The following is a 26,577-nucleotide window of genomic DNA, read 5'->3' as shown; positions in this document are numbered from 1 at the left end:
TCCCATCTCCCTTTGCCTCAGAGGAGGCTCATTTGCCATGGGTTATATCACACCCCACAAAAACGCAGTCTGGGGCATATATCCTCAGGCACATGGCCCTACCCTTACCCTGGGACCTCTAAGTATGTAAATGTTTTACCTTATTTGCATCATTACTTCACCTCCATTAAAATGCTGAGATGTAGCTTAAGGATTTCCACTAAGAGGTGGCCTATTATTTTTAATAGACTGAAAGAATTACACTGAGGCCCCTTTGTTTCGGAATAGCTCCAGGCAAGCAGTGGAAAGTGAGAAGACTCCACTCTGCTAATAGGCAGAACTGCTCCTCCGGGCCTAGGGTTAACAGTTACGTACCTGGGCATGGACATAACAAATGATTTTCCCAACTGGAGTTGGCATGTCCTCCCAGTATCAGTTCAAAGACCACAGCAGCACATCCGCTCCTAGGGCCAGCCAGAACATGTGGTTACCTGTTACTTCATGCCCCTGGCATTCTCAACGGTGGCCAGCCTGACCTCACACAGCTGCAACTGCAGCTGCCAGCAGCTTTATGCTTCTCTGGCTGCCAAGGCCTCCCATCCAAAGCTATGACCAATCGTTTATTCAGCAAAATGTGCTGAGCCATTACCATGTGCTGGGCAGTGTCCCAGATGGCCCTGACGTCACCAACCATGTTGAAGCATGAAAATGCCTTCCTGTCATCTTTCCCAGCCTGTAGGCCTTGAGGTCAGAGAGAACTGGGTTATGATTCAGGCTCCATCATTTATGACTGGTGGGATCATAAGAGTTACTTAGTCTCTTGAACCTCAATTCCCTTAGATATAGAGAATGAAACGAAGCTATGTTCCAGGCTTAGGATATAGTGTAAAACCAGGGTTCTCAATGTTGGCACTGCTGACATTTTGGGAGGGTTAATTCCTTGCTGCAGGGGCCATCCTATGCATTGAAGGGTATTTAGTAGCCTCCCTGGCTTTTATCCACTGCTTGCCCAAAGCATGCTCCTCTCACTTATGACAACCCAAAATATTTCCAGACATTGCCAAATAATCACTCCTGGTTGAGAACCACTGTGCAATACTAAAATAATGGGATCTGCTATTACTCTCTTCTTCATCATGAGAAATAGTATACTTTAAGCATGCCCATTAAAATACAAATTCTACCTACAGAGGAGAAAAGTCAAAGAACTGAGCTTACCCTTACAATGATCCTTTCAGAGATGTGGGCAGATAACAGATAGAACTGGTCCTGGTTAGCAGCATAGAGTCCAACCACCAGCATGAAGTATCTAGTTCAGAAACAGCAGAGCAAGAGTAAACACATCAGGGAACAGAAATATCATTTGTACAATCAAATGTTACCCAACAGTTACTCGAAAGTGAATTTACCTAGAAGGGTTTGTGTATTTAAAGGTTCCTTTTTCTCTTCTGCTCTAAGTTGGCCCTCCTGTGAAAGGAGAAAGCAGTTGGTTCTCACGCTATTATCGTGGGTCAGCACTTTGCCCAGTTCGAGGTATCTGCGAGCTGCTCTGCAGGCCCCAAGGCTCCAGGAACGCAGCCCTCCCTGGAGAGGCATCTGATGGGAGCCTGGGCTCAGTGCATCTGTGCTGAACTGGGGCAGGCCTTTCCCTGCTGCATTCTTGGGCCCTTAGCACAGCACTGCTCAGAAAACGTACACTACAGGAAGCCCCCTTAGATGTCCATTTATCCAAAGTCCCCAAGCTGCATGTCCTAGGCCTGAAGGGAGGGCAACCCACAGGGCTTACTCAGCTACAATGGATCCTACCCATCCTAACCTGTTCCCAGCCAAGTATCCTGCACCCTCCACATTCTTGGGTCATGACTTCAGCCAAATTCCATTTGCTTCCAAGGTAATTTTCATCTCTATTATTTCAATCGCTTCTTACAGATACCCTTGACAAAAAAAATTTTTTTTAATTAGACCATCTCTTGAATTCAAAACCATAACTGTCCTTACCAGAGAAGCTTTTGCTTTAAGAACTGCATAAGAAAAGCTCCACCAACTTCCTGAGTGATGCTGTATAGATTCTCCAATCCCTACAGAACAAGAGTTCTCCCTTCTCTCTAAAGTAAATCAATAATGGTAACAATTGTTATTCCTAGCTACTATCTACTGATAGCCCAAAATGTGTCATACACCGAACTAAGCACTTTGTTGTTCTTACTCACAACAACCCTATTGAAGTAGTATATTGTTATAGGCCTTGTTTTATAGAATAAGAAAATGATTCTCAGAGAGGTTAAGTAACATGTCCAAGGTCGCCCAGCCAGCTGGTAAATGGCAGAAACAAATATTCAAACTCACTTCTGTCCAACTCAAAAACCTGTTTTAAACCACTGATTCTCAAACTTGAGCATGCCTCAGAATTATCCAGGGGGCTTGCTAAAAGACAAATTGCTGAGCCCCTCCCCCCAGAAGTTTTGATTCAGTAAGTCTGGGGTGAAGTCAGAGTGTGCATTTCTAACCAGTTCCCAGGTAATGCCAGGAATACTGCTCTGGGTGCAAGACTTTGAGAACTACAGGTCTAAATCATTAGTGCAAATGTATTATTTCCTTTTTAAATAAAAGAAGCGGTAGAACACCTCCAGGACTCAGCACTATGACTGACACAGCTTTGTGAGATACAGTCGGTCCTCAGCCCTCAGGCAACAACCAGACACAAACAGAAGGCACCTTTAAAGAACCATGGGGAAGCAAGGCAAACAGGTTTGGGGCTGGGCAGGAGGCAGTGAGGATAAAAGAAAGGTGTCGAATGGCAAATGTGATGTGTTGATAAAGTGACAGAGCCAGAGAAGAGAGGGAAGTGGCTTAGGGAGGCCCAGACGATCCGAGGGGCCTCGGAAGGGCGCTGCCCAGTCATACAAACTAACCGCCACACTGAGAACACAAAGTGATGCCAGTACCTCTGATCAGGATTTGGTTTTCCCTTCTTCCTCATGTTATTTGCTGTGGTTTCGCTGAAATGTAATCTTCCAAGTGTAACTTTCGTGACCTGGTTGGCCAGTAGGTCAATTCTAAAACAAACAGCAGAAATACCACGAGACTGTTCAGAGAATACCCAGTCTTTGATCATGTCTAAGCCATTCTCAAGTATGTGCCATTTTCCAGCTCATTCCACAACATCAGGACAATTCATTCCAGCTGATTATTAATCAGCTACCCACAGCATGGTCAGGAATGGCTTCCAGGGAAGGCCACAGAATAACCCTTGAAGGTAAGAAATGCTCATTCAGCAGAAGCTCAAGCCCAGAGTTTCTGAGTCATAAGGACACTGTGCTCCATTTAAACCTCAAATGGCTTCTCTTACCTCCACATGGGGAGAAAAGACATATTTCATTCATGCCTCTCTGCCACAGTCCTCAGCTCCTGACTGAAGGAATTTCTCCAAGTTCCTGGTAAGCTCCTTTAAACCTTCTTCCCCTATTTGCCCTCTCCTAGCCTGGCGGTGGGAGGCAGCCTCCTCCTGAGGCAGACCACCCACAGCCTGCCCAGCCAGGGGAGAGCCAGGTGTGAGCTTAGCACTGTGTCTGTGGAAGGAGCTTCTGCCCGAGCAGCAAATAGAGTAACTGCCGGGTCTGGGCGAGTAGTAGGAACTGCTTCTCAGCGCAAATAGGACTAACTGAGGATCAAAACAGTGAGATGTTTCAACTGCACCCCCATCCCCCACCCCCAAATCAGTCAAAAAAACAAATAGCACTCCAAGTCATTCTGCAGGAGAACATTAGCTTTGGCCCACCATATTGGTTTGGGACAGCCCCAGTCACGTATGCTTTCTATCTTGGGACCCATATAGCAATCTATCAATGTAGCCTTAAAAAATAATGAAAAATAAATTGTCAGAATAGCAGGGATGCAGAAACTTGAAATTAATTGTCAGCCTTGTGCTGATTTAAATGAAAAAATTAAATAAAAAAAATCCACCCAAAATCCTTCAAGGAACCAAAGTTTATACTAAGGTGGTTAGCAAGGTTGTTATAATAAATGATTATAAAAATAATGATGATTTTAAAAGGACTTTACATAAATTTTCTTTGCAACTAATTCAGTGCATTTTACCGATTTCATTTTTGTTGATGGGCGTGTGTTCATAATATTAATATATTGTTATTAATTTAATTTCTATGATGGGTTTTATTTTAAATAAGCAAGATAAATTGGGCAATAGGAATTCAGAAATTCTTACTTAACAGGATTGAAAATCTTTTTGCTTCTATCTGCTTGGGACTGTTCAATAGCAATCATTTGATTGGTGGCCTCTACCTGTATGGAATAAGAAAAATAAATTAATCACCTAATAAATTTATTCATTTAAAATGTTCATTAATAAAGAATGTCCAAGTATTTAAAATTTTTTCCCAAGGCACCATCCTAGGCACTGAACAGGGCTCCAGTGGTTGAAAGGGTATCCAGGGTGTCCCAGATGGAAAAACTGATATATAAATTTTTTTTTCTTCCTCTGATCCCCAAGAGACTCTACCAATACTATTTTTTTTTTTTGTATGCTGTATGGCGGGGGTCACATTTCATTCTTTATCCATGTAAGTATCCCATTATTGCAGCACCATTTGCTGAATTTTTAATTTGGTTTTTCGTTTGGTTACTTGTTTGTTTGGTAAGTGCATGGGTGGGGAATTGAACCTGGGTCTCCCACATGACAGGCAAGAATTCTACCACTGAACTACCCTTGCACCCTCTTCTACCAATACTTTTAAATTATCAGCCCACCATAGTCTGAGATGTATCCTGGGACTACACTAAGCCATAGAGAATTACAAGGCCTCGTTCCCATTCTGGACTCCAGAAGTCCAGGCTGTCTAAATGAGCTATCCCAGGAGGCTGATTCAGACTGTTACAGAAAATTTAGGTTCTAGATATAGAAAACCTCTCTGCCTCTGATCTCATACAGCAGCCAAAGGTCTAGAGTACATACACTATCATCCTTTACCTGCATTCTAGTCTACCTTAGACCCAGCCAAATTGGCTTCATTTTAAACTCTAACTGAAGCCTGATCTCTTTCTCAGTTACTTCAACTGTTATTATATACAACTATGCCAACTTTCAGGTCTGCAACACTCCATTTCTGGGACCCAGGTGTCACAGAGCTACTCAAAGTTCTAGGTGTCACAGAGCTACTCGAAGTTCTAGGGAAATACTAGCTGACACACATCAGTGTCTCAGAATCCAGAAATGCACACACAACTTCAGACCAAATGTGGCTGCTATTAGGGCCCACGGTACAGGCCCTCATGTTTTTAATAAGTATTTTCTGAGAGACCTTTGTTCTTTTGTTTCTCACTCATTTTGAACAGCCCATTGTCCTCAAGGTTTATTCAATTCATCCTGTGCCCCTCAACTTCCCTTCTTTTTGTATCTGCACCAAATTCCATCATATAAATTTATCACTGAAAAGGGGTGGCAACAGGAGCCAAGAGAGATCAAATGGAGTCAAGAAGCTGTTCTGGAAGCTTCAGTTAAATACTATTAATTGCCATGGTTTGCTAAACCCCAATCAGCATCACTCATGTTCACTCTTAAAAACACCCAGCTTGGCCTGAGCCTCTATAAAGGTTTAAGGCACTAGGTTTGTCTTGCTGGAACATATAATTCTCAGAGGGTTACTAAGTCAGATAAATCCTGAAACCCAGAGGGATTATCAATTAATTACATCCCCCTATCCTTCAGTGTGGATACCCCTTCTCAATATGAAAAAGTCAGAACTGGCATTCCCTAAAGATCTCTATAGAATGGGAGAAGGATTAAAGGAGAAGGAGGAGGCCAGAGAAAATGGATTTAACAAATGAGTATGGTGCTGATTCACTACATTAATATCACTTCTAGCCTCCAATGTTTTGGAACAGTTAGAAGGAAAACTCTGAGATGATGGAATGGTAGTCCATGACAAACTCTGGGGTCTGTTCTGCACACAAGTAGAAGAACACTTCTTCTTGTTGAAGTGTGCTTTGAAAATGATTGCATTTCTTTAATGTTATATTACACAATTTTAGAAGTTAAAAAAAAAAAGTTCATTGTCCTAAATAAAGAAGGCATCTTAAAATCTGAATGTAATTTATGGAAAATAATATTCCTTAAGGGTATCCTTTATTACCTAACCCCCAATAAACAAACTATGCAAAAAAAGAAAGAAAACATTTTTTGTTGTTGTTCATCTGTTTGTTGTTTTTGGTTCTGTTGAAGAGCTCAGTTTGGAGTTAGGACAGCTAATGAGTTCAGAGGCCAAGCCTCCTTTTAAAGACCCAGTGTCTCAGCCCAGATTAACCATCTAAACTTCGCCTATTTCATCTACTGGTTGTTGAGAGGCTGCCCAGTGTGTGACACTAATATGAACTCAATACTCATTTGTTGCATGAATGCTGCCTTTCCTCCTCAAATATCGTGGTAACATTTTCCCTGGAAAGCATTAAAAACGATAGCATTTTAGAGCTAAAATGGGACCTTAGAGATTATATAGCTTTACTTTTAAATTTTACAAATAAGAAAACAAAGTGCTAAATATATTAAAGGATTTGCTCAGGAACGCATTGCTGGTTAGGTGCAGATCAAGAAAAGTGAAAAGTCTGCTGGCTATAGGGAAAGAAATCATTACTCCATACTTTGCTGCCTCCCTTTCATCATTGCCACCAGGAAGCATGAATCTGGAAAGGAATACATGTTTATGAGGTGGTTGGAAATGAATAAAAACTAGCTTTATGAAGAGGAGTGCTTGTCAGGAGGATTATAAAAAATCAGGAATGTCTTGGCTACTAGTCCAACATCTTTATTCAATATTTTAAAGTCTCTAAAAATCACTGGCCTCTTTCTATGGAATAATTTTTATTTTGAATCAAGAAATAGCCATTCTTATTTACAGAGTTGTTCTAATCCCAAGTAGCACAGTTAGATAGGAACATGCATATATAGAAAAGTAATTATTATTGAAATGAATGATATTAATAACAAAAACATGGTATATCCAAATATATTAAACTATATTTTTAATGTCTTAATATAGCATATGAAAGATTCCCTCAAATTCTTTGACCCTCATTCTATGTAGAGCTGGTATCTAAATCCCCACCCCTGAATCTGAGTGGTTTTTGTGACTAAAGTGATAGAGTACCTGTTTCTGAGCCCTGGCTTAAGAAATGAGTACCTTTCACTTCCTATATCTTAGAACTCTTATTCCTAGAACCCATCCATTATGCAGGAGGGAGTACAAGCTATCCCATAGATTGATTCACATGAAGAAGAGCCAAGGCTGCAGCCCGTTTGAGTCTTAGCCAATGGCCAACACAAACTTGCCAACCATGTGAGTGAGCCATCTTGGAAGTGTTCCCAACCCACCTGAGCTGCCCTGGCTGATGCCTCATGAACTGGAATGAGCTATCACAGCCAAATCCTGACCAAGTTGCAGATCTGATCCTAAATAAATGATGTTATTGTTTTAAGTCACTAAGTTTAGAGATAATTTCTTTTAAACAATAGACAATTGGAATACTTGTTAAATGTTGGCTGAATTAAGTTGAATTAAATACAAGCCTTACCTTAACTCCAAAAGCTTTCAAGTAAAATGTTTCTATTGGCTTCAGGCCCATTTGGGTTTTGACAAATTTTGGACTTCCCCAAACCTGGATATGGATGGTTATCTGAAAATGGTTCTTCTTTTGGCAAACAAAAGCTTCATCTGCTGGTGAAAAATTAAATCCTTTGTCTGTGACAACTCGATAGTCTACATCAGGACTATGGAAAGAGAAAACAAGAAACAATATTAATTGCATAAACATTTCAAAAAAATGTATTGTGGAAAATGTCTTCTGCTATATTTAATCAATCAGTGTTCTTGGATTTTTACTGAGGAAATGAAATGGTATTTCAAAACACAGCTGGCTTTCACTTTTTATCTTCCCACAGGGAAGAAGTACAATTCTTGCCAAGTGGAAGCATTGTTTCCTCAGACTGCCTTTGCCCTCTGTGCTTTCTAGACTTTTAATTTGACTCCATAATAAAATAGAAAGATGTAGGCTAGAAGTTGGGAAGTCACTGCCTTACTCTGGTTCATGAAATTTCTGGAATAGAATTAATCTCTTTCTTCCTTTTTAAAAAAAAAAGTAGCTAAATTTAATCATCAACACCACACTCAAATAATCACTCCAGTGAATGAATATGCAGTGTCCTGGTTGGAGTAGGTAAAAGCAGACTGGTCAAAATGATCAGCAACAGCTTTAAACCAGATAAAGTTAACCAGAGCCAGTCAGACTGCTTATCGAAAATCTGTTTGCACTACAGCAAGGTCATTTCCTATTTATACTCCCTATCTACAAACAGCACTGAAAACCTACAATGATGGTTACTTCTGCAGAAAGGAATGAGATGGTGGCGGGGTAGCTAACAAGACTTTTGCTTTAATTCTATTGTTAATCATTTTCAATAGCAATGCTTTGTGTATTACGTATTTCATTAAATACGTTTGAAATGTTAAGAAAAAGAAAACTTATTAAATGCCTAACACTGTTATTAACCAGAGAAGAGAAAGTAAAAGCTGAAAATTTCTTTGTGAGTTTTCGCCTTACACACTGTAGGTATAGGAAGTGATTCTGAATACATCAAGTTTCCTAAATGTGGGCTCTTCCACAAGGAAGAGGCTCCTTCCCAGACCATACGTGACAGAGGGCAACGCACAGTGTTTGTGCTAACTCTCTACTGCTGGGATTTCAATTAGAATGGCTGCGTTATAATGAACAAAGAGTTTCTAATTTTTCCTCTAATTCAGAGGCAGAAAATATTAATGGGTCTCCTGGGAAGACAGTATTCATGTTTTTTGCAAGTTAAGCTGCAGGGTATATTGACAATGAACTTGAGGGTACTGATTTGCAGCATCGATTGGGAATGTTCACTAGCTAACAATTTAATGTGGCCCCAAATTTTTTTCTGTGAATTATAAATTAATTGTAGGATTAAGTGCTAGTGATTTGGGAAGTCTCCTTTTGCCAGCTTTTAGCTTGAAGTGGGCACGTGATACCAGAAAGAATTCATGTCTGTCCATCATTTAATGGGTAGATTATAATGAATTAGAATCACAAGTCTGGATTCCTCTAGGCCAGAAATCCATGACTCAACTATTCACTCTTTAGGATGCAAAACATTAGCAGTAAGACAAACATCTTCTCATTAACCCATTCCATTTGATTTGGGCTCCTATCAAAGCCCAAAAATGGATTCAGTCCTGAGAATAGCACTGGACTACTTCAGCCCACCTCAATGGGTTCCAACAGCCACTTACAGTTTTTCGTAACAACTGTTTAGTAAGCTATGCCAGGGAGCACTTTGGTACGGTTGCCACTTCAGAGCAGGAGAGCACTGGTCCGCAGGCATCACACACTGACCCTCACCATCCTGGTCTTGTACTTCACTGCCATAACTCCTACTTGTCACTGCAAAGAAATCGGTGGGTTAGATCTTCCTTGAAAAACCCTTTTTCTTCTACTCACAGATGGATACAAGGAACTAGAGAATAGGCCATGTGTGAGGCAGTGACCACATGGAAGATGGCCAATATCAGGAGGGAGGTGTTCTGGTAGTCTTGCATCCCCACCTACAAAAAAGAGCAGCAACAGCTTGGGCTCAGTGATTCTGAAGTGCTGGCTGGGCCCCCCAGCCTCTATCTACTGTACTTTCTGCCATAGTTTCTATTCATTTTCTGTATTTGGAGCTAGCAGGAGAAACATGGAAGAGGGCTTTTTTTTGGGAAAAGCTTTTCAGCCAGGCGGCTTTGGAAGGGCAGATACAGATGAGCTCCTTGCATTGCCTACTTCTAGTACTCTGAGCTGGGAAAGAATCTTTTGGGATTTTGAGAAAACTTTCCAAAAAGGTTGTGTTAACAAAGCGCCCCCCCCCCCCCCCGTGTGTTTTGCTTAGGTGACATGTGATAGTGCACCCCAAGAAAAATGCAGTTTTGATTACATTAGGGATCAAAAGCAACCTGAAAAGGTCTATTATTTATTTATTTTAAGAAGTTTTCAATGAAAGCATGAAGAAAGGAAAGGTTAGATGAGTAAAGGAAAACCCAGCCATTTTCTCAGGCATTTTTCCAATCTGTGGGCTAAGTGAACACTCCATAGGATCCAATGGCATATTGGAACCAAAGTGTGTGGTTCCAATGAAGTCCACTGCCAGCTCCATGCAGGTGGGTGACCCAGCTTGAATCAAGTGTAGCATTCGGTACTTGCATCATTAACTGCAGCAGTATGCACAGAGCCTAATCTAAGCCAAGCAGAGTGGATTTCAGACTTCAGGGGATGGAGATTCAAAGAAGCTCACTCTTTTCCACTGGATTTGAACTTGTGAGATATACCTCCAACTCTGCTGGCACCATTTTGAGACCATGAAGGAAAAGCCTGCCTGGGAATGAAGCCAACACAGCAGAAGGCAGAGTTAAGAATGGAGGACAACCTGGTCCTAAGGACATGATTTGAGTTCTGGGAACCAGCCCTAAACTCCTTGCTTATAGAGCCCTCTTTTTTTAGCTTACAGTAGTTTGAGGTTTTTTGTATTTCATTTTTTATTTCTAATTACACCCAACACATTGTAATTTGTTATGGGTCCCTTGTGGCACCAAGAATTAGTGGTCCAACTAGCTTTTTGAACTTAGATGAGCTATTTATTTACTTAGTATCTTTTTACTTCTAGTATCTGTAAAACAGAAATGAAAAATACATGTCCTGCCAATCTTGCTATGTTATACAAACAGAAAATGGGATGAAAAAAGCAAAAGCACTTTCTGAAGCTAAAGCCAAGATAAAATAACAGAGAAGATCTTGTTAGTATGTAATATCAGCCAAATGAAATTGCGACTATTATAGGTCAACAATGCTCAAATAATGGCAATTTCACACATACCATCTATTATTTTTGCATAATCTTTTTGCAAGTTGTTTAACTTAATTTGAGTATGGCTTCCAAACTGTACACAACCTTAGGTAATTCTTATGCAAAATGTTATTGGTATGTGTGCTGTTTCCTTTTTCTTTTAACTGTTCTACCTTCACTCATGCCTGACATCAGAAGTGAAAGGAAATTAGTGGCAGCTCATAAGAGCAGATGCAGGCTGTAAGCAACAATGCAGAAATATGCCATTGGATCCTATGGAGTGTACATTTAGCCCACAGATTGGAAAAATGCCTGAGAAAATGGCTGGGCTTTCCTTTACTCATCTAACCTTTCCTTTCTTCATGCTTCCATTGAAAACTTCTTAAAATAAATAAATAATAGAGCTTTTCAGGTTGCTTTTGATCCCTAATGTAATCAAAACTGCATTTTTCTTGGGGTGCACTATCACATGTCACCTAAGCAAAACATACAGGGCGGGGGTGGGGGTTTTGTTAACACAACATTTTTGGAAAGTTTTCTCAAAATCCCAAAAGATTCTTTCCCAGCTCAGAGTACTAGAAGTAGGCAATGCAAGGAGCTCATCTGTATCTGCCCTTCCCAAAGCCGCCTGGCTGAAAGGCTTTTCCAAAAAAAAAACCCTCTTCCATGGTTCACCTGCTTGCTCCAAATACAGAGAGGGGGGAAAGCAGTTCTTCCATCTTTCCTTCCTCTTGCTTATAATGGAAAGAGGTTAAAGGAAGGGTCAAGAGCTTAGAGTTTAGAATTAGAAGGCCTTAGGTTTAAATTGCAGCTACTCACTCAGTGGCTGTACAATCTTCGGAAAATGATTCAAACTCCTGAAACTTCAGTTTCTGATCTGCAGAATGGGTATAACAGTGATTTCCCCCAGGGTTGTTGACGGGATTCAGTGAGTAATCTGTGTAAAGTGTTCAGCATGGTGTCTGCCACCAGTGGTGGTTTAGAAGTGGTGCCTTTAGATGTTGTTAGTGGCACTGTCATTATCATGTGCTCTTGTTTCAGCTCAGGTGATTTAGTTATTCCTCAGTCTGGGCAAATAATTCTGTTTTTGGCCTCCATGGCAACTCTATCTAAAGTGAAATAACTAAGGTCATGTGCCTGACTGAATGACAGTCTAACGCAGGCTCTTTGCACTCAAGTGTGAGGGCAAAGTCAATCAATGAGCCGAGCAGTGGGGGAGGAGCAGCCTGGGGGGGGGGAGAGGGAGAAGCTCCACCCTTCCCGATACTGATGGGGTGGGTCAGCAGCAGGCTGAGGGCATTGTCCTCAAGAGTAGAGTAGCAGCCTCTTCAACAGGAGTGGCATAGATGGCACTCCCCTGGGAGCTGGATTTCAGCTGGTGAGACTCCCAGGACCAGAATCTGGGGCCACAGACCCACACTGAATGCCAGACACAAACCTGAACTCAAAGCTGGGACTTCAAAATTATTACGAACACTACCACTAATATCTACCACTCCCGAGTGCTTTCTGCACTGTAGGCACTCTCCCAGACATTTTAAATAATATCTCATCTACTCCTTAAATCACCTTTATGATAAGGATCCTTTTTTTCAATAAACTTTTTCATTGAAAGATAAGGTACTTGAAGAAAATATACAGGTCATGAGAACACAGCTTGATAATTTTTATAAAATGAATTTGCATGTGTAACTATCACCCAGGATACCACAGCAGCCCAGAAGACACCCTCATGTCCCTTCTAAGCGCAGCTCCCTCCTGCCTGAGAGTAACCGCTATCCTGAAATCTAGCATTGCACTGGAGTTTATAGAAATGGAATCATATGGTACATATGCTGATGTGCTGGCTTCTTTTGCTTAACATTACATTTATGAAATTCACTCATTATTGTGCCAAATGGTAGTAGTTTGTACATTTTCATTGTTGTACAGCACTCCATTGTATGAATATACCACAATTTATCCTGGATTATTTTCAGTTTTTGGTTATGAATATAAACAATGCTGGTATGGACATTTTATGCATGTCCTTTTGTGGATAAATGTACACATTTATATTCCTGGACCTATATAAGCTCTGGGACATAGGAAATGTTTTAATAGAAGCTGTCAAACATTTCTGAAGTGGTTAACAGGTAAGGACTCTTAATCTCATTTGACAAATGTGGAAACTGACATTCAAAGACCTGAAATAATTTAACCAGTGTCACAGTGTTGAGTGAAAGAGAAGGGATTCAAACCTTTCTCTTCCCTTCATGCTACAGTTAAGATTTCTTGAGAAGGTCTAATAACAGAAAGAACCAGAAGTGTGAAAGCAGCAAACTGCTTGCATTTGAATCCTTTCAAAATATGTTTTTATACATTACTTTATAAAAACTGTGGTGATGGGCAAAGTAGAAATTATCATTCCCATTTGATAACAAAGAAAAGCAAGACTTGGAAAGTCACTAATTGCTGGAAAGATGAGACAGACACTTTTTCTGATCATACAATGTGAATTCAGCTGGTGCACCTCTCAATGTGAGCCAAAGGCCACGTTCTATTTGAAGTTCAGACCATGTGGGACCAGGAACCAGCTAGCAGAAGGCTGACACCAGCTGCTTCCTCTTTAAACAAGATTTTACATCTTCCCCCACTGACCCAGTCCTTCTATATTGTGAGTCCTATAAAAAGGGATCTTGGAACCCTTGGCCAAAGTATACTGCTGGGAGAAGACCACTGGAAAAGCTTTAGTGTTTGATTTAAGACATCTCCCATCAAAATCAGCAATTCTACTCTGGCCTAGAAGATTTTCATAAGCTCCTCCTTCATCTACCAACAGGCTGTTCCCCCAGGATCTTTGTGAAAACCCCTCCCCCTCTGCATATCAAAGTTCTCTACTAGAAAACTTTGTTGAAAATACAAACTATAATCAAAATGTGGCATCTGGATTAACTAAGGTTTTGCCTTCTCTCTTTCTTTTCCTGGACATTTGGCATCTGCTCATTTTCATTCTGTAACTGTTGTATTGAACTAATTATCTTTACTCAGCTTTTCAGTAACTTTTGAACAGAACTTAAACAAGGGATTCAGGATTTCCTATCTGTCAGGATATTTCAGTTACTATTCCGTGGCTGTTCTCTGGAGAAAACTCAATGCCCTCTCTGGGGACAGGCAACAGAAAACCATCAAAGGATGGAGCTTTAACTCTATAATGGCCAGGACAATTTGAACAACAATCTGTCTTCATGAGGAAACTGCTGGTGGGTTGAGAGACTTGCCCAGTATCTCTCAGTGAGTTGGGGCATCTGTAGGAGAGCAAACAGATGGTTCTTTCTTCTGGCTGGGAATTTACTCAGCCTTTTGTGTTTGAGAATCACGATGAAGCTGCCGGGTGGATATAAGGAAAAAATTAGGATAACCTCACATAGAAAGATGGACGGCAAGCTCCATGTTACCAAGAAAGCAAACTTTAATTAGCATTTTGTGTTTTTAGGGTTGGAAAAGAGGAGCTGTGCAACTGTGGGCCATGTGGAGCCATGTAAAAGAAGAGGAGGCAGAAAGAAGCTCAGCTTATGCAGGGCCTGGATGCCCAGTGCAACACTGACATGGCACTCCTGGGGGATGGCAGCGTGTGGGACTCAGCTGGGGGGTGAAGCCATCATTCTCCACAGCCCATGCTGGAGAAGGCTCCACATCACTGGGAGGACCAGCTCTTACTATACAGCTATGGGAAGCAACAGCAGCCATCTGTGCTGGGAGACCACACCAGATGAGAAAGCAACATGCATCTCCTTTCAGAGCAGTGTTAAGTTCTAGAATTTGGGGACAGTAGTGAAGGGAGGAGCCCCAAGAGGGAAGTCTTACCATCCTGACTCATGGGGGGTGGTAGAGATATGACTTGCTACCCTGAATTTGGGGCGCTGTTCTCACTACCTATATTTGAGTATTTACCATAGAATTGGCCTGGGGTATTATCTTTTGCCCTGGTAAGTGCCATAGCAATTACTCTGAAAATCCTTAAGTTCAAGGCTTCAGACTCCATAAAACCAATTCATTCTCAACTTGTTAAGCGTCTCTAAGTGCAAAACATGATGTGTCACATGTTACATAAGACAAAGAGCAAAGCAGACTTCCCATTTTGGCCTCAGGTGATTCTGATGAAAAACTTCAAAAATGATTTACAAAACTTCAAAGATGTACCGGGAAGTTGCTGATTCGAAGTGAATGCTAGGAAATCTTGACTTTCTGCCTTCCTGCCCTAGAGAAGAAATCCTCTTAAGTCTTGCTTCTCAGAGCACCTTCTATGAGCCAGTAGCATCAGCATTACCTGAGAGTTTATTACAGCTGTGGAATCTCAGACCCCACCTCAGATTTATTGAAGCAGAGTCTGCATTTTAATACGATTCCATTGTTATCTGTATGCACATTAATTAAAGTGGAAAAGTATTGCATTAAAGGCAATGGATGCAAAAAAAAAGCAATGGATGCAGCAGCAGTCTCTGTTAGGTGCTGGCCTGGGCTGGGTCCCCTGACACATTGCTGCCAAAATGAAATGAGTGGCATTTCACCTCCCCCAGAGAAAGAGAAAAATATCTCTTCCTGAGTGCTCCTGTGTGACCCCCACCCAATACTGTGCGTGAAGCATTATGTCAAGAGGGAAGAGATAAATTCCCAACACCTATCATAGCTCTTCTATGAGAAAGAAAGTGATTGTGTAGGGTTGCTTAAAGGCCAGTGAAAAGCTCTGACTTTGCCTCTGTTTACCGCCCCAGGTGTGCTCACTTGGTCTGGGTTGGGAGGTCCACCCCAGGCAGGCCCCAGCGTCTTCCAGTGCCTGTGTGTGCTTTCTCTTCTTCGTGGGTGGAAATGTAGCTCTAAAGTCAAGAAACCAAAATAAAGGTTAGAATTCTCCTTAGCTCCCCTTGTTGCATGAAGTTATATTTAATTTCCCACGTCTCTACTCTCTGCCCTCTTAAGTCTAATTTTGCAATTCATTGGGGTTCCATGAGCCTTGCCAGTCTGAACCTTAGTTTTCCTCCATTCAATGAACCTGGAATTCACCTACTTGAAAATTAAACTGACAACATGGTCAAAGACAGAGGATTCACTGGGACAGAGAAGATAGAGACAAAACATCAGCATGTATCTGACACCTGGAAATTTTTTTCACGTGGAACTTTACTACAATTTTTGATAGCCTTTACTCTTTTTACCATCCTCTAGTTCCAGAAGGATGAATTAAAGGGATAAAAAACTGGGACAAAGGAAGAGAGATGATAAGATTATTAGTTAATGCTTAAGTGACATTTCTTTTCTGCATGCTCATTCACAAATTTCCTTAAGGATTCTAGCTGAAACTGCATAACTAGTTCTTCCTCCATCATCCAGAGTCTCTCTATTTCTGACATTTTAACTTTTCATCGAGCAAGGACCTTGGGTTTAGTAGGTTTTTAATTAAAAGATTGTCTCAAGTCAAGAGTGCTGGGTCCTTGCTGTGTCTGATACATGTCTCAACGCTGCCATCTCCTGGAGAGGTTTCTGCAGCTCATTCTCTCGGCTGTCACTGTCCCTACCCCGGGGTCCAACTTGTTCGGAGGTTTTCTGCCGCGGTCTCTCATGTCCCTTACCCAGGGTTGTGGCACAGAGGCTGTTGTTGGTAAGAACAAGGTATTCCTGAGTGGGAGGACACGGATGGGTCCAGGACAGCCGCGGGATGATTGATGTTTGGGTAGTAGGTGGGAAAGCAGCTGGGGGGTTGGCCGGAGTTGATCATTTCAGGTGTACTCTGGGGTGGTTGTAGAGGCGCTGTCCCAGGTGCAGCTGCAGAGTGGAAAAAGGGAGCTGGAATCCTTCCAGCTGTTGGTCTCTGAGTTTGGAAGCATGTACCTGGGGGAGGAAACAAGTGAGAAATGTCTCTCTCACCACCCAGAGTCCAAGAACCGTAATAATACAAGGCATGCTGAAGGTGGGTCTCACTCACCTTTGACCTGGGGAGGAGAGCATGGGTCTGATGCGGAATAGGGTGGGGTATCTGGTAGCTGACGTTGCCTGAGGATCAAAGACATGGGTTGCTTTTTAAAAAAAAAAAAAAATTTTATTGCATCATTATAATTTTTGTCACTAGCAGGAGGCAGGACTCAGTGTATAACACCCACAGTGATGGTTATCAGGTGTTCCAAGGGGGCCAAGGGCCCAGGGCCGTATCGTGATTGAGTGGACTTTGAACCAGACAGACTTGCGTTTGAGTCCCAGCTCTCCTGCTTCCTAGCTGTCTATATACACACTAGTAGTTAACCTCTCCAGGGCTCAATTTTCTCACCTACAAAATGGAAATAGTGATTACTCCTACCTCATAGCATTGTCATGAAAATTAAATGAGATAATGTTTGTAAATCCTATAACGTCATGCCCCAAACATGGTGAGTATTTAATTAATACAGTGTTTCTTCTTGGCATTCTCAAGGCACTCTATACATGCTACTTGGGCTAAGGCAGTATAAAATACTGCTAAAGCAATGTTTTTTTAGCTTTTCTTTGGGAAATTCCAAAGCTCTTGGAAGAAGCTCCAGGGGCTTCACAGAAGAATAATTCTTAATACTTAGAAAAAAAATTAAAGTTTCTATCTGTTTTATATATTTAGGTGCCAATAAAATTTCATTTAAAAAGAAGATAAACAATGAGTACCATAACTTTTAAAGTGTGAAACCACTGAGCTGAAAGACCTACAAGTTCTCTTATAGCTCAGAAATTCTGTTGTTCCAAGTAAAAGTCATACATTAACACCACAGCACCACCACCACCATGATTCTCTGACTTGGAGAATAAGCTAACTTGTTTTTCCTGGTTCATTAAGTTTATAACATATTACAATGAAGAGAAAAGTCTGTTTTTATTATTCACTAGAAAAAGTACGTTTTCTCCTCAAATTTTTTTTAATAATTTGCTCACTTCCTGTTATTTAAGGAAGAAAGAACATATATTTATCTCCCTTCAAAAACCCCACCCAAATGAAAGCAAAAGAATAAGGAAGTATAAATATAAAAGGACAAGGGGTACCTGAGCTGAGACCACAGCAAACTATATTTCAATAACATTGTGGCAGATAAAAATAGGATGGACGGCAAGTGAACTAGAAGAATGCAAAAAGCAGAAACATAACTGTCTGGGGATGATGGAGGGGGCATAAGAGTCAACAAGAAGTAACTCAGTTTGAACGAGAACTCCACAAAAGCTCAGGGAATTGGAGTCACCAGGAATCCCTGAGTTCAGGGGTGAGGACTGAAAACAAAAGGATTGGTTTAATGTTTGAAACCCTTAGATTCAATTTCTCACCTTACCATAGCTAGGTAACTGCCTCTGTCACCCCAACAGAAGTTGGGAAAGTTTACTCTTTGGTGAAACTGAAGCAGAGCTGCTGGAATAAAACTAGAAAGATTAATTGCAAGTCTGAGTGCTGACCTGTGAGACTCTTCCTCAACTTTGCTTTGCATGCATTCACAGATTTCCCACAGTTAAGAAATTGGAGGACCATTCCCTAGAAAAAATTAAATATCCTCATGGGAAAAAACATATATATTTTGAAGTCACCCAAGGAAATAGCCAGCCTGCCTGCTCACACTGTAGTGAAACTCATTGCTTGCGAATAATGTATGTAGTTTCTTAAACAGGGAAAGCATTTCATGAAGGATACCAGACATTTCCAGGAAGCTTTTGACATTAAAGACAGTGAAGGAATAACCAGAGAAATAAGGAATGCAAAAGAATCACAGAGAGTGCTTCTGCTTCTTATATGACTGCTAAGCTCCTATTCAGACCTGATCCTCCCACAGACAAAAACTATAAACCCTAGGGGGAAAAGAACCTGGAAACACTGGAAAGTAGACAAAAGCAAGCAGATTATGGGAGAACGCTGAAACTTGGAAGAAGGGAATGCATAGCCTACTCTTAGGTGTAAAGCAAGTCAAGTCAGAAGCACAGGATGGCTAAAACTCCAATAGAAAACCCACAGCCTTTCTCCAAAGAACCAGAGAAGAGAATTTGGGGCAAATTCTCTCTTGAAAAATGAAAACAGAGTAGGAGATCCCCAAATTCTGTATATAAACTCTGCCCAAATCTCTAGCTGACTCCTGAGGCTGTGCAACTATGGAGCAGACTGCAAATAACCCAATTAAAGATAAAAGAACTGAACTGCCAGTTGAATTACTGTCCAATCACAGTTTACAGTTTGAGTCTAAGCAAATTAACTGCCTGCTGAAACAAAAGTATATATACTCTCCAGAGAAATATCAAAGAATCCAGACATATACAATGTCCAGGATACAATTAAGCAACATATGAAGAGCCAGGAAAATGTGACCTAGCTTTGAGAGAAAGAACAATTAATAGACACCCATGCAGAGATGATCCAGATATTGGAATTCACAGGCAAGGATTTTAGTGCTGCTATTATAGGTAAGCCTAATGGAGTAAAGGAAAATATGCTTGCAAGGAACGAAAAGATACAAAATTTCAGCAAAGAAAAAGAAACTATAAAAAAATAACTAAATGGAAATTACAGAAATGAAAAATTAAAGGAATGAAAATTAAAATTAAAAAATTAATAGCTTACCTTGAAAATTGATCAATAGGAATTATCCATTCTAAAGAAAAGAGAGGAAGAAATCAATTTAAAATGAGAGAAAAAGATACTCATGAACCCATAGTGAGAAAGGAGCAGAAAAAAAGAATAAAGATATAATTGCCCCAAACTCCACAAACTTGGGTAAAGACATAAATTTATAGATTCAAGAGGCTCAGGGACTCTCAAGCAAGGTAAATAAAGAGAAAAACCACACCTAGACAATCAGAGGCAAATTGCTGTAAATAAACAAATAAGATTTGTTTCCTGGAGCCTACCCAGGCAAAAAAATAAAAATAGTAAAATAAGTTACAGAGGAATAAGAAACAGAAAAGACAAAAAGAAGGCAAATAATAAAATGGTAGAACTAAATACAATGATAGCAATAATAAATATTAAATGTTAATGAACTGAACACTCTAGTTAGAGGGCAGGGACTCTCAGAATGGATCTTTTTTAAAAGCAGGACCCAACTATATGTCGCCTACAAGAAATATCTGAAATATAAAAACTCAGATTACTTGAAAGTTAATGGATTGAAAAGCACATGCAAACTGAAGGCAGAAAAAGGCAGAAATGGCCATATGAATATTAGTTGAAATAGACACCAAGAAAAGGAGAATCATCATAAAAAGGAATATTCCATAATGATAAAAGAGTCATTTCATTAAGAAGGCATAGCAATCATGGTTAATAACAGAGCTTCAAGCTACATGAAGCAGAAATTGATAGAATTAATAAATAAAAATTAATAAATAAAAAGAAATAATTGTATAATCATAGTTGGAGATTTAACATCCTTTTCTCATTGCTTGATAAAACAAAATAGAAAAAAATTGTTTGGAAAAAAGTCAGTAAAGATATAGAAAATCTGAGGCATGTCTTTAAGAAGAAAAGAAACTGATCAATTTTAATGTTGAGAGAAATTTTTCAGTTTTTTTTCAGAGAATTTTAGGGAAGAATTTATGAGAGCTACATTTGAAAGCAAACAAATTATTAAAACAAGACAGTAATCCAAGAAAAACAAAAAATTCAAGAAAGAAAATGTAATCATAGTAAATTATACATGAACACGTAGTGATAATAATGTAAACCTTGAATCTAATAAAAATTTTTATATAACTTTATGATTTTAGAAGGCTGAATGTAGAAATGAGTGTATGGATGTAGTAATCCTTCTAGAAATTGACATTAAGACCTAAAAATTCATAACTCAAGAACAACAACATAAAAAATAAAAATAAAAATAAAAATAAAAAATAAAGAAAAAAAATAAAACAAATAAGAACAACAACATAGAAACATTATTTAGCTATAGGATAGTAGAAATATCCGAAAGAGTTGAAAGCGGCTAACTCTGGGATATCAGGACTCAAGGGTGTGGGGAAAAATGGGGCAAGGGATTGTTATTATGAGCCATATGCTCTGTTAAATCTGCAAATTAAATTTTGCAATTGACTCTGCAAACTTAAAATTCCACCTTCAAGGTCCTAGACAGTCGTTTAGATACTCTTGTAGTAGGGGAACCACTGAATTCAATATGTTTAATAGAAGCTGAAAAGGACAAGTAAATAAATCATTCAGGAAATATGGCATGGCATATTATGGCAGGAATACAATGCTCCTTCCATGAGGCCCAGATGGAGAACAAAAGGTTCCTGGGCTAAATGACAACAAAATATGTTGGTGGATTTAAAATAAGGAATTTTAAAATTTTCAAGTTTTCCTTATGCTTTACTCTCTTCCAAAATTCATTATATCATTGCATTTTATACCTTTTGCTGTTCAATGTATCTTAATATATTAAGAGAAATCTTGCAGTTCTCTTCAGAGAATTTGAGGAAAGAATTAATTAAAAATTAGTTTGAAAGCTATCTTCAAAACTAAACAAATACGAAAACAAGACAATGATTAAATTCAAGAAAACCACTCTAGTTTGGGATTGTTTCTGAACTGCTGACCTACTCCCTACTCACAATCCCCATGTCACAAATCCCAGCAATGCACACTGCACTATTTTTGGTCTTCATGCTCTGAATGTATTACACTAAAGAGGTTTCCACAAAGTGGATCCAGAGAGCAGCAGACACAATGGACCACTCTTTGAGTGGATATTACTGTCTTTAAGCTTCTGTTTAGAAGATAGTTGCAATAATAACAGATTCTTGACTGCTGATAAAAAAATAGAATAATTAAAAACATGGTTACCACTTAGCCTAAATGTGTCTAAACCCCTTCCTTTCAGACACACACTTGTTTTTAATCTTTTGAAGTGTGGATGGAGAAATAGAGCCTCCTGTGTGCTCATGACTCAGGCACTATGTGACTGTTCAGCTGGGACTACTCATAATTCAACAATTCCCAATTTTCTCTAATGACCCCCCCAGTGCCTTCACACACCACCAACGTCCTCTTCCCTAAAACCCTATTGCATCTCACAGTGAGCTTAGCTCAATAAAGTGCCTGATATGCAATTGGTACTTAATAATTAGGAATTACTACTCTTCTACACCCCACATGGCCATATATATGTGCTGTACATACAAATTCATATATCAAGAGAGGGCTTTCCTGACTTCAAATCTAAAACAGCAGCCTTTCCCCACCCATCATTTTTACTCTCTCCCTTACCTTTCTCCTGATCATGGTGGTGGATATACAGCTATGAATTTTTCAAAACTCAAACACTAGATACCAAAAATTGAATATTACTGTATGCACATTTAAAAATTAATTTACAAAATAAAATTGGAATGGCTATAGCAACATCACATAATAAGAGCAGAAAGCAATGAAATAGAAAACAAAAAAACAATTCATTTAAATTTAAACAAAATCTTTGAAAGATTGAGAAGACTGATAAACCTTTTGCCAGACTGATGAAGGAAAACAAAAAAAAAGAGCACGAACCCAAATTATTGATATCAAGAATGACAAAAGGATCATCACTATAGATCCTACAGACATTAAATGTATAACCTGGAAATACTATGGACAACCTTATACCAAGGAATTTGACAACTTAGATGCAATGGAGAAATTACTGAAAGACTGCCTAAGCTGATAACTACTAAGAGAAACCTGAACAGCCCCATATCTATTAAAGAAACTAAAGTTATGGTAAAAACAAAACCAAAAAACTTTCTAACAAAAAAAATTCCAGGCCCAGGTGACTTCACTGGTGAAATCTGCCAAACATTGGTAGAAGAAATTATACAAATTCTACCCAAGTTCTTCTAAAAATAAAATAGGAGGGACCACTTCCCAACTCATTTAATTATCTCATAATTTTAAGAACATTAAGTGGAGAACGGTGATCTCATTACTTACAAGGCCCCCAAATCAAAGTCATTGTCCAAGAACTCCTCCAGCAGGCTTGTATCCAGAGCTGGGTTCCCCAGAGTGCTATTGGCCCCTTGAGCTGCAAAGACAAACAGAAATCTTGAGGTCCATGAGGACTTCAGAAGAACACCAAATGGCTAAAAATATTGACAAGCTTACAACCTAGAATTTAAGCACCTAAATGGAATAATGCATTTGTTGAGAATGTGGTTTTTCTTCCATTCAAGTATTTTCTTCCAAAATTTCTTTAAATGTCACCCTCCTCCAGCAAGCATTCCCTGCTTGTCCAAGGCTGGTTTAGCACCCCTTTATATGTACATCCATAATGCCACATATTTTCCCTTATAAAGTATTATAATTGCTTGCTTTTTTGTTGTCTCTTACTAAAGTCTTTAAGGGCAGGGACCCTTATTGTATCTTGTATCCACAAACATATGAGACATTATTTTAGGATGGCTGCCATATCCACATATTCATTTTTTTGAGAACTCTCCTCTGAAAATGACAGTCTTCAGCAGTCATATTTGCTTATATATATGGTTATATAGCCATAACCCTGAGAGCCTGACTTGGTTGGGGAGAGAGACACTCCAATCAGGAGAATCAACCCATTGACTATCCAGTGACCAATTCAGTGATTTCTGCCAAGCATGTTATCCAGTAGACTTTAAAGCTGATTGTCGAGATGAAGTCAGACATTAGCTAAGGAAGAGGACTAGCGTGGTAGTCTAAACATTTCTGTCACATTTACTTGCTTGATTTTTTTACCTTACCTGGGGACTGGTTGTTCTGTTTTTCCTCCCATCACATGACAAACTATTATTTACACCCAACAAATATATATATATATATATATATATATTTTTTTTTTTTACATGGGTAGGCTCCAGGAATTGAACCCAGGTCTCTGGCATGGCAGGCGAGAATCATGCCACTGAGCCACTGTTGCACCGCCCTCAACAAATACTTTTTAATTGGTCTGTGTGTTACCTGAAAGCAAGTATTCCCTAAGTTAAAGTGTTTTAAATTCTTCTGGAAGAATTAATACATAAGAATAGCCAGGAAAATGGGGGGGGGGGGGGGGATGGGTAACTGAGAGATGCATGAATAGGTGCAGCAAAGGGACACCAATAAGTCCAGAAATAGGCAATTTAGTTCATGATAAACATATCCTTTGGCATCAGTAAGAAAAGATGGATCACTAAGCAACAATTTGAAGAACAGAAAAATATTTATTGCTTACCACATTGGCATACAATCAAAGAATTAACAAAACCCAGTGTGCCGGCTTGAAGCTATTATGTACCCCAGAAAAGCCATGTTTTAATCCTGAGCCAGTCTTGTGGGAACAGCTGTTTCTTTTAACCCTGATTTGAAAGTGTAGGTTGGAAGCTTTTGATTAGCTTATCTCATGGAGGTGTGGTGTGCCCAATTGTGGGTGTGAACTTTTGATTAGAGAAAGACGTGACTCCACCCACTCCAGGTGGGTCTTGATTAGTTTACTGGAGTCCTTTGAAAGAGGAAACATTTTGGAGAGAGCTGGAGCCGAAAGAGAGAGCAGATGTAGAGGCTTGGAAAACAGTTGCTTCAGAGAAGAGAGACACGGGTCTTTGGAGATGGTTGGAGCCCAGCAGACGTTGCTGTGTGCCTTCCCATGAGATGTTAAGCAAGCCAGAACCTGGAGAGAGATAAGGGAAGCTAAGAGATGAAAGCCAGCCCTGGAGAAGCAAAGTGAGGAACCCCCACAGGAACAGAGGCTGAAAGTAATGGAGCCCAGGAGCAAAGGATCAGCCAGCCACATGCCTTCCCAGCTGACAGAGGTGTTCCAGACCCATCGACCTTTCTTGAATTAAGGTGCCTTTACCTGGATGCCTTAGTTTGGACATTTTCATAAGCTTAGAACTGTAAACTTGTAATTTATTAAATTCCCTTTACAAAAGCTGCTCCATTTCTGGTATATTGCGTCCTGGCAGCTTAACAAACTAATACACTGCTGTTAATGATGAAGGTGGATAAGAGGACCCTCTTATACATTGCTGATGGGAGTATAAATAAAATAACCTCTTTGAAAATGGTTTAGTGTATGTTTCTAAATACCTAAATATGCATAAATAATTTGACAAAAAAATTCTATTTCTTAGACTTCACCCTAAGGAAAGAGTCACATAAATGTAAATAGGATGTCTACACAAAATGATCCTGACAGTGTGATACATAATAATGAAAAATTGAGAATAAATGGCCTTCAATGGAATTGACATACATCCAATGAAATATTATGTAGTCATTAAAAAGTTATATTATAGAGTAGTAGTTATTGACATAGAGAAATTTCCATGACACAAATGAGTGAAAAAAGGTTATAAAATGATATAACTGTATATATATATATATACAGCATGATCCCATTTATGTAAAATTGTACACATGTATCAACACACATCTTTTACCCTCTTTTTCAAATTTTTTCAGATTTTTATATTATTTGAATTTTTTACACTGAGCGCACCATTTTTCTTTTTCAAAAGTCACTTTCATTCCTAAATAGTTATATCTTTCCCTGACTGTAAATTACTTCACCAAACATATGTATACTTGGTTTCCCATCTCAAGTACCTACCTTCCAGAAGATTTCTTAATCCTCTCTCCAAATAGTATGATAATTTTTCTGCAACTTGAAAATGGTGGAAGAAATAAGTAGGTGAATGGGTTGGGGAGACTAGGGTCAATGAATAAGCTAAAGATAAATTACCAAAAGGTGGGGAAAAGAAACAGAATCACAAAATCTCTCTCTATCCTTATATTAGAATCAGCCAAACAATAGGGAAAAAAATCATCGGCAGAAGCTAAACAAGGAAATGAAAACAATCCTAACATACAATCTTCAAAAGCTGGCAGCAAAAGAAAGAAACAGTAGATTGTAGCATGACAGAGAGGCTCCTAATCCAATCCAAAACGCTCATCAGCAATGGAAAAAGTGAGTTGAAAAATTCCCGAATATTCTCATTATTATCTTCCAATCTGGAGAAAAGTAGACTCAGAACTATTCCTTAAAAACAGTCAAGGAGTGGGTGCAAGCTCGCCTGCCATGTGGGAGACCCGGGTTTGATTCCTGGTCCATGCACTTCCCAAAAAACAAACAAACAAACAAAAAATTCAACATATGGTGCTGCAATAATGGGATCACATGAAAAAATAATGAAAGTGACCCCACCATACACTACAAAAAAAAAAAAAAAAAAAAACTAGGTCAAGGAAATCCCCCATTAGAGTAGGAGCCCCTACAGAGCATTGCAGAATCTCAGCATAGCCAGGAAAGATGTTCAATGTTTGTCATGTTCCAGGGTCCTGGGTTGCACTGGGGAACAGAGACTTCGAAAAGTGGGATAAATCCCTACTTGGTGGAATGGTTCCTAGAATACTACTCTGCTAGACTTTGAAGAAAGGATAGGATGAAGATAAGCTGGCCCATATACATTCTTCCATTCAGTCAATAAACATTCATTAAGCACCTACCTTGTGTCAAACACTATACAAGGTGCATGCAGCAGTGAGAATAAAAAGATACGCTCCCCCCTCGGGGGCCTGCATTGTAAGTAGGGGAATAAAGTGGGGGTGGGAGGATATGTATAACATGATGAATGATAAATAAACAGATACTTTCCAGTGGTGCTGAAAATAAAACAGGGTGATATGCTAGTCCGTGGAGGAAGGAACCAGCCATGCAATGATTGGGGGCAGAGTGTGCCAG

General features: G+C 39.6%; 1 protein-coding gene across 3 annotated transcripts in view; it reads right to left on the bottom strand.

Moving 5' to 3' along the window:
• The window catches only part of MYRFL (myelin regulatory factor like), a 127,785-nt gene that overhangs the window by 69,157 nt on the left and 32,051 nt on the right, over positions 1-26,577 (bottom strand). For all 3 annotated transcript variants that reach the window (XM_077111414.1, XM_077111412.1, XM_077111413.1), the window contains exons 2-10: positions 22,815-22,905; positions 16,848-16,915; positions 16,495-16,753; positions 15,650-15,741; positions 9,300-9,450; positions 7,564-7,759; positions 4,205-4,281; positions 2,925-3,035; positions 1,198-1,288 (exon numbers count right to left, since the gene is read on the bottom strand). In XM_077111414.1, the coding sequence (XP_076967529.1) occupies positions 1,198-1,288; positions 2,925-3,035; positions 4,205-4,281; positions 7,564-7,759; positions 9,300-9,450; positions 15,650-15,741; positions 16,495-16,753; positions 16,848-16,915; positions 22,815-22,905 (1,136 nt within the window). The remainder of the gene's footprint in view (positions 1-1,197; positions 1,289-2,924; positions 3,036-4,204; positions 4,282-7,563; positions 7,760-9,299; positions 9,451-15,649; positions 15,742-16,494; positions 16,754-16,847; positions 16,916-22,814; positions 22,906-26,577) is intronic.

This window comes from Tamandua tetradactyla, chromosome 7, assembly GCF_023851605.1.
Source record: "Tamandua tetradactyla isolate mTamTet1 chromosome 7, mTamTet1.pri, whole genome shotgun sequence".
Taxonomy (NCBI): Eukaryota; Metazoa; Chordata; class Mammalia; order Pilosa; family Myrmecophagidae; genus Tamandua; species Tamandua tetradactyla.
The sequence above is the reverse complement of the archived record's forward strand: the minus strand, read 5'-3'. Positions and strand labels throughout refer to the sequence as shown.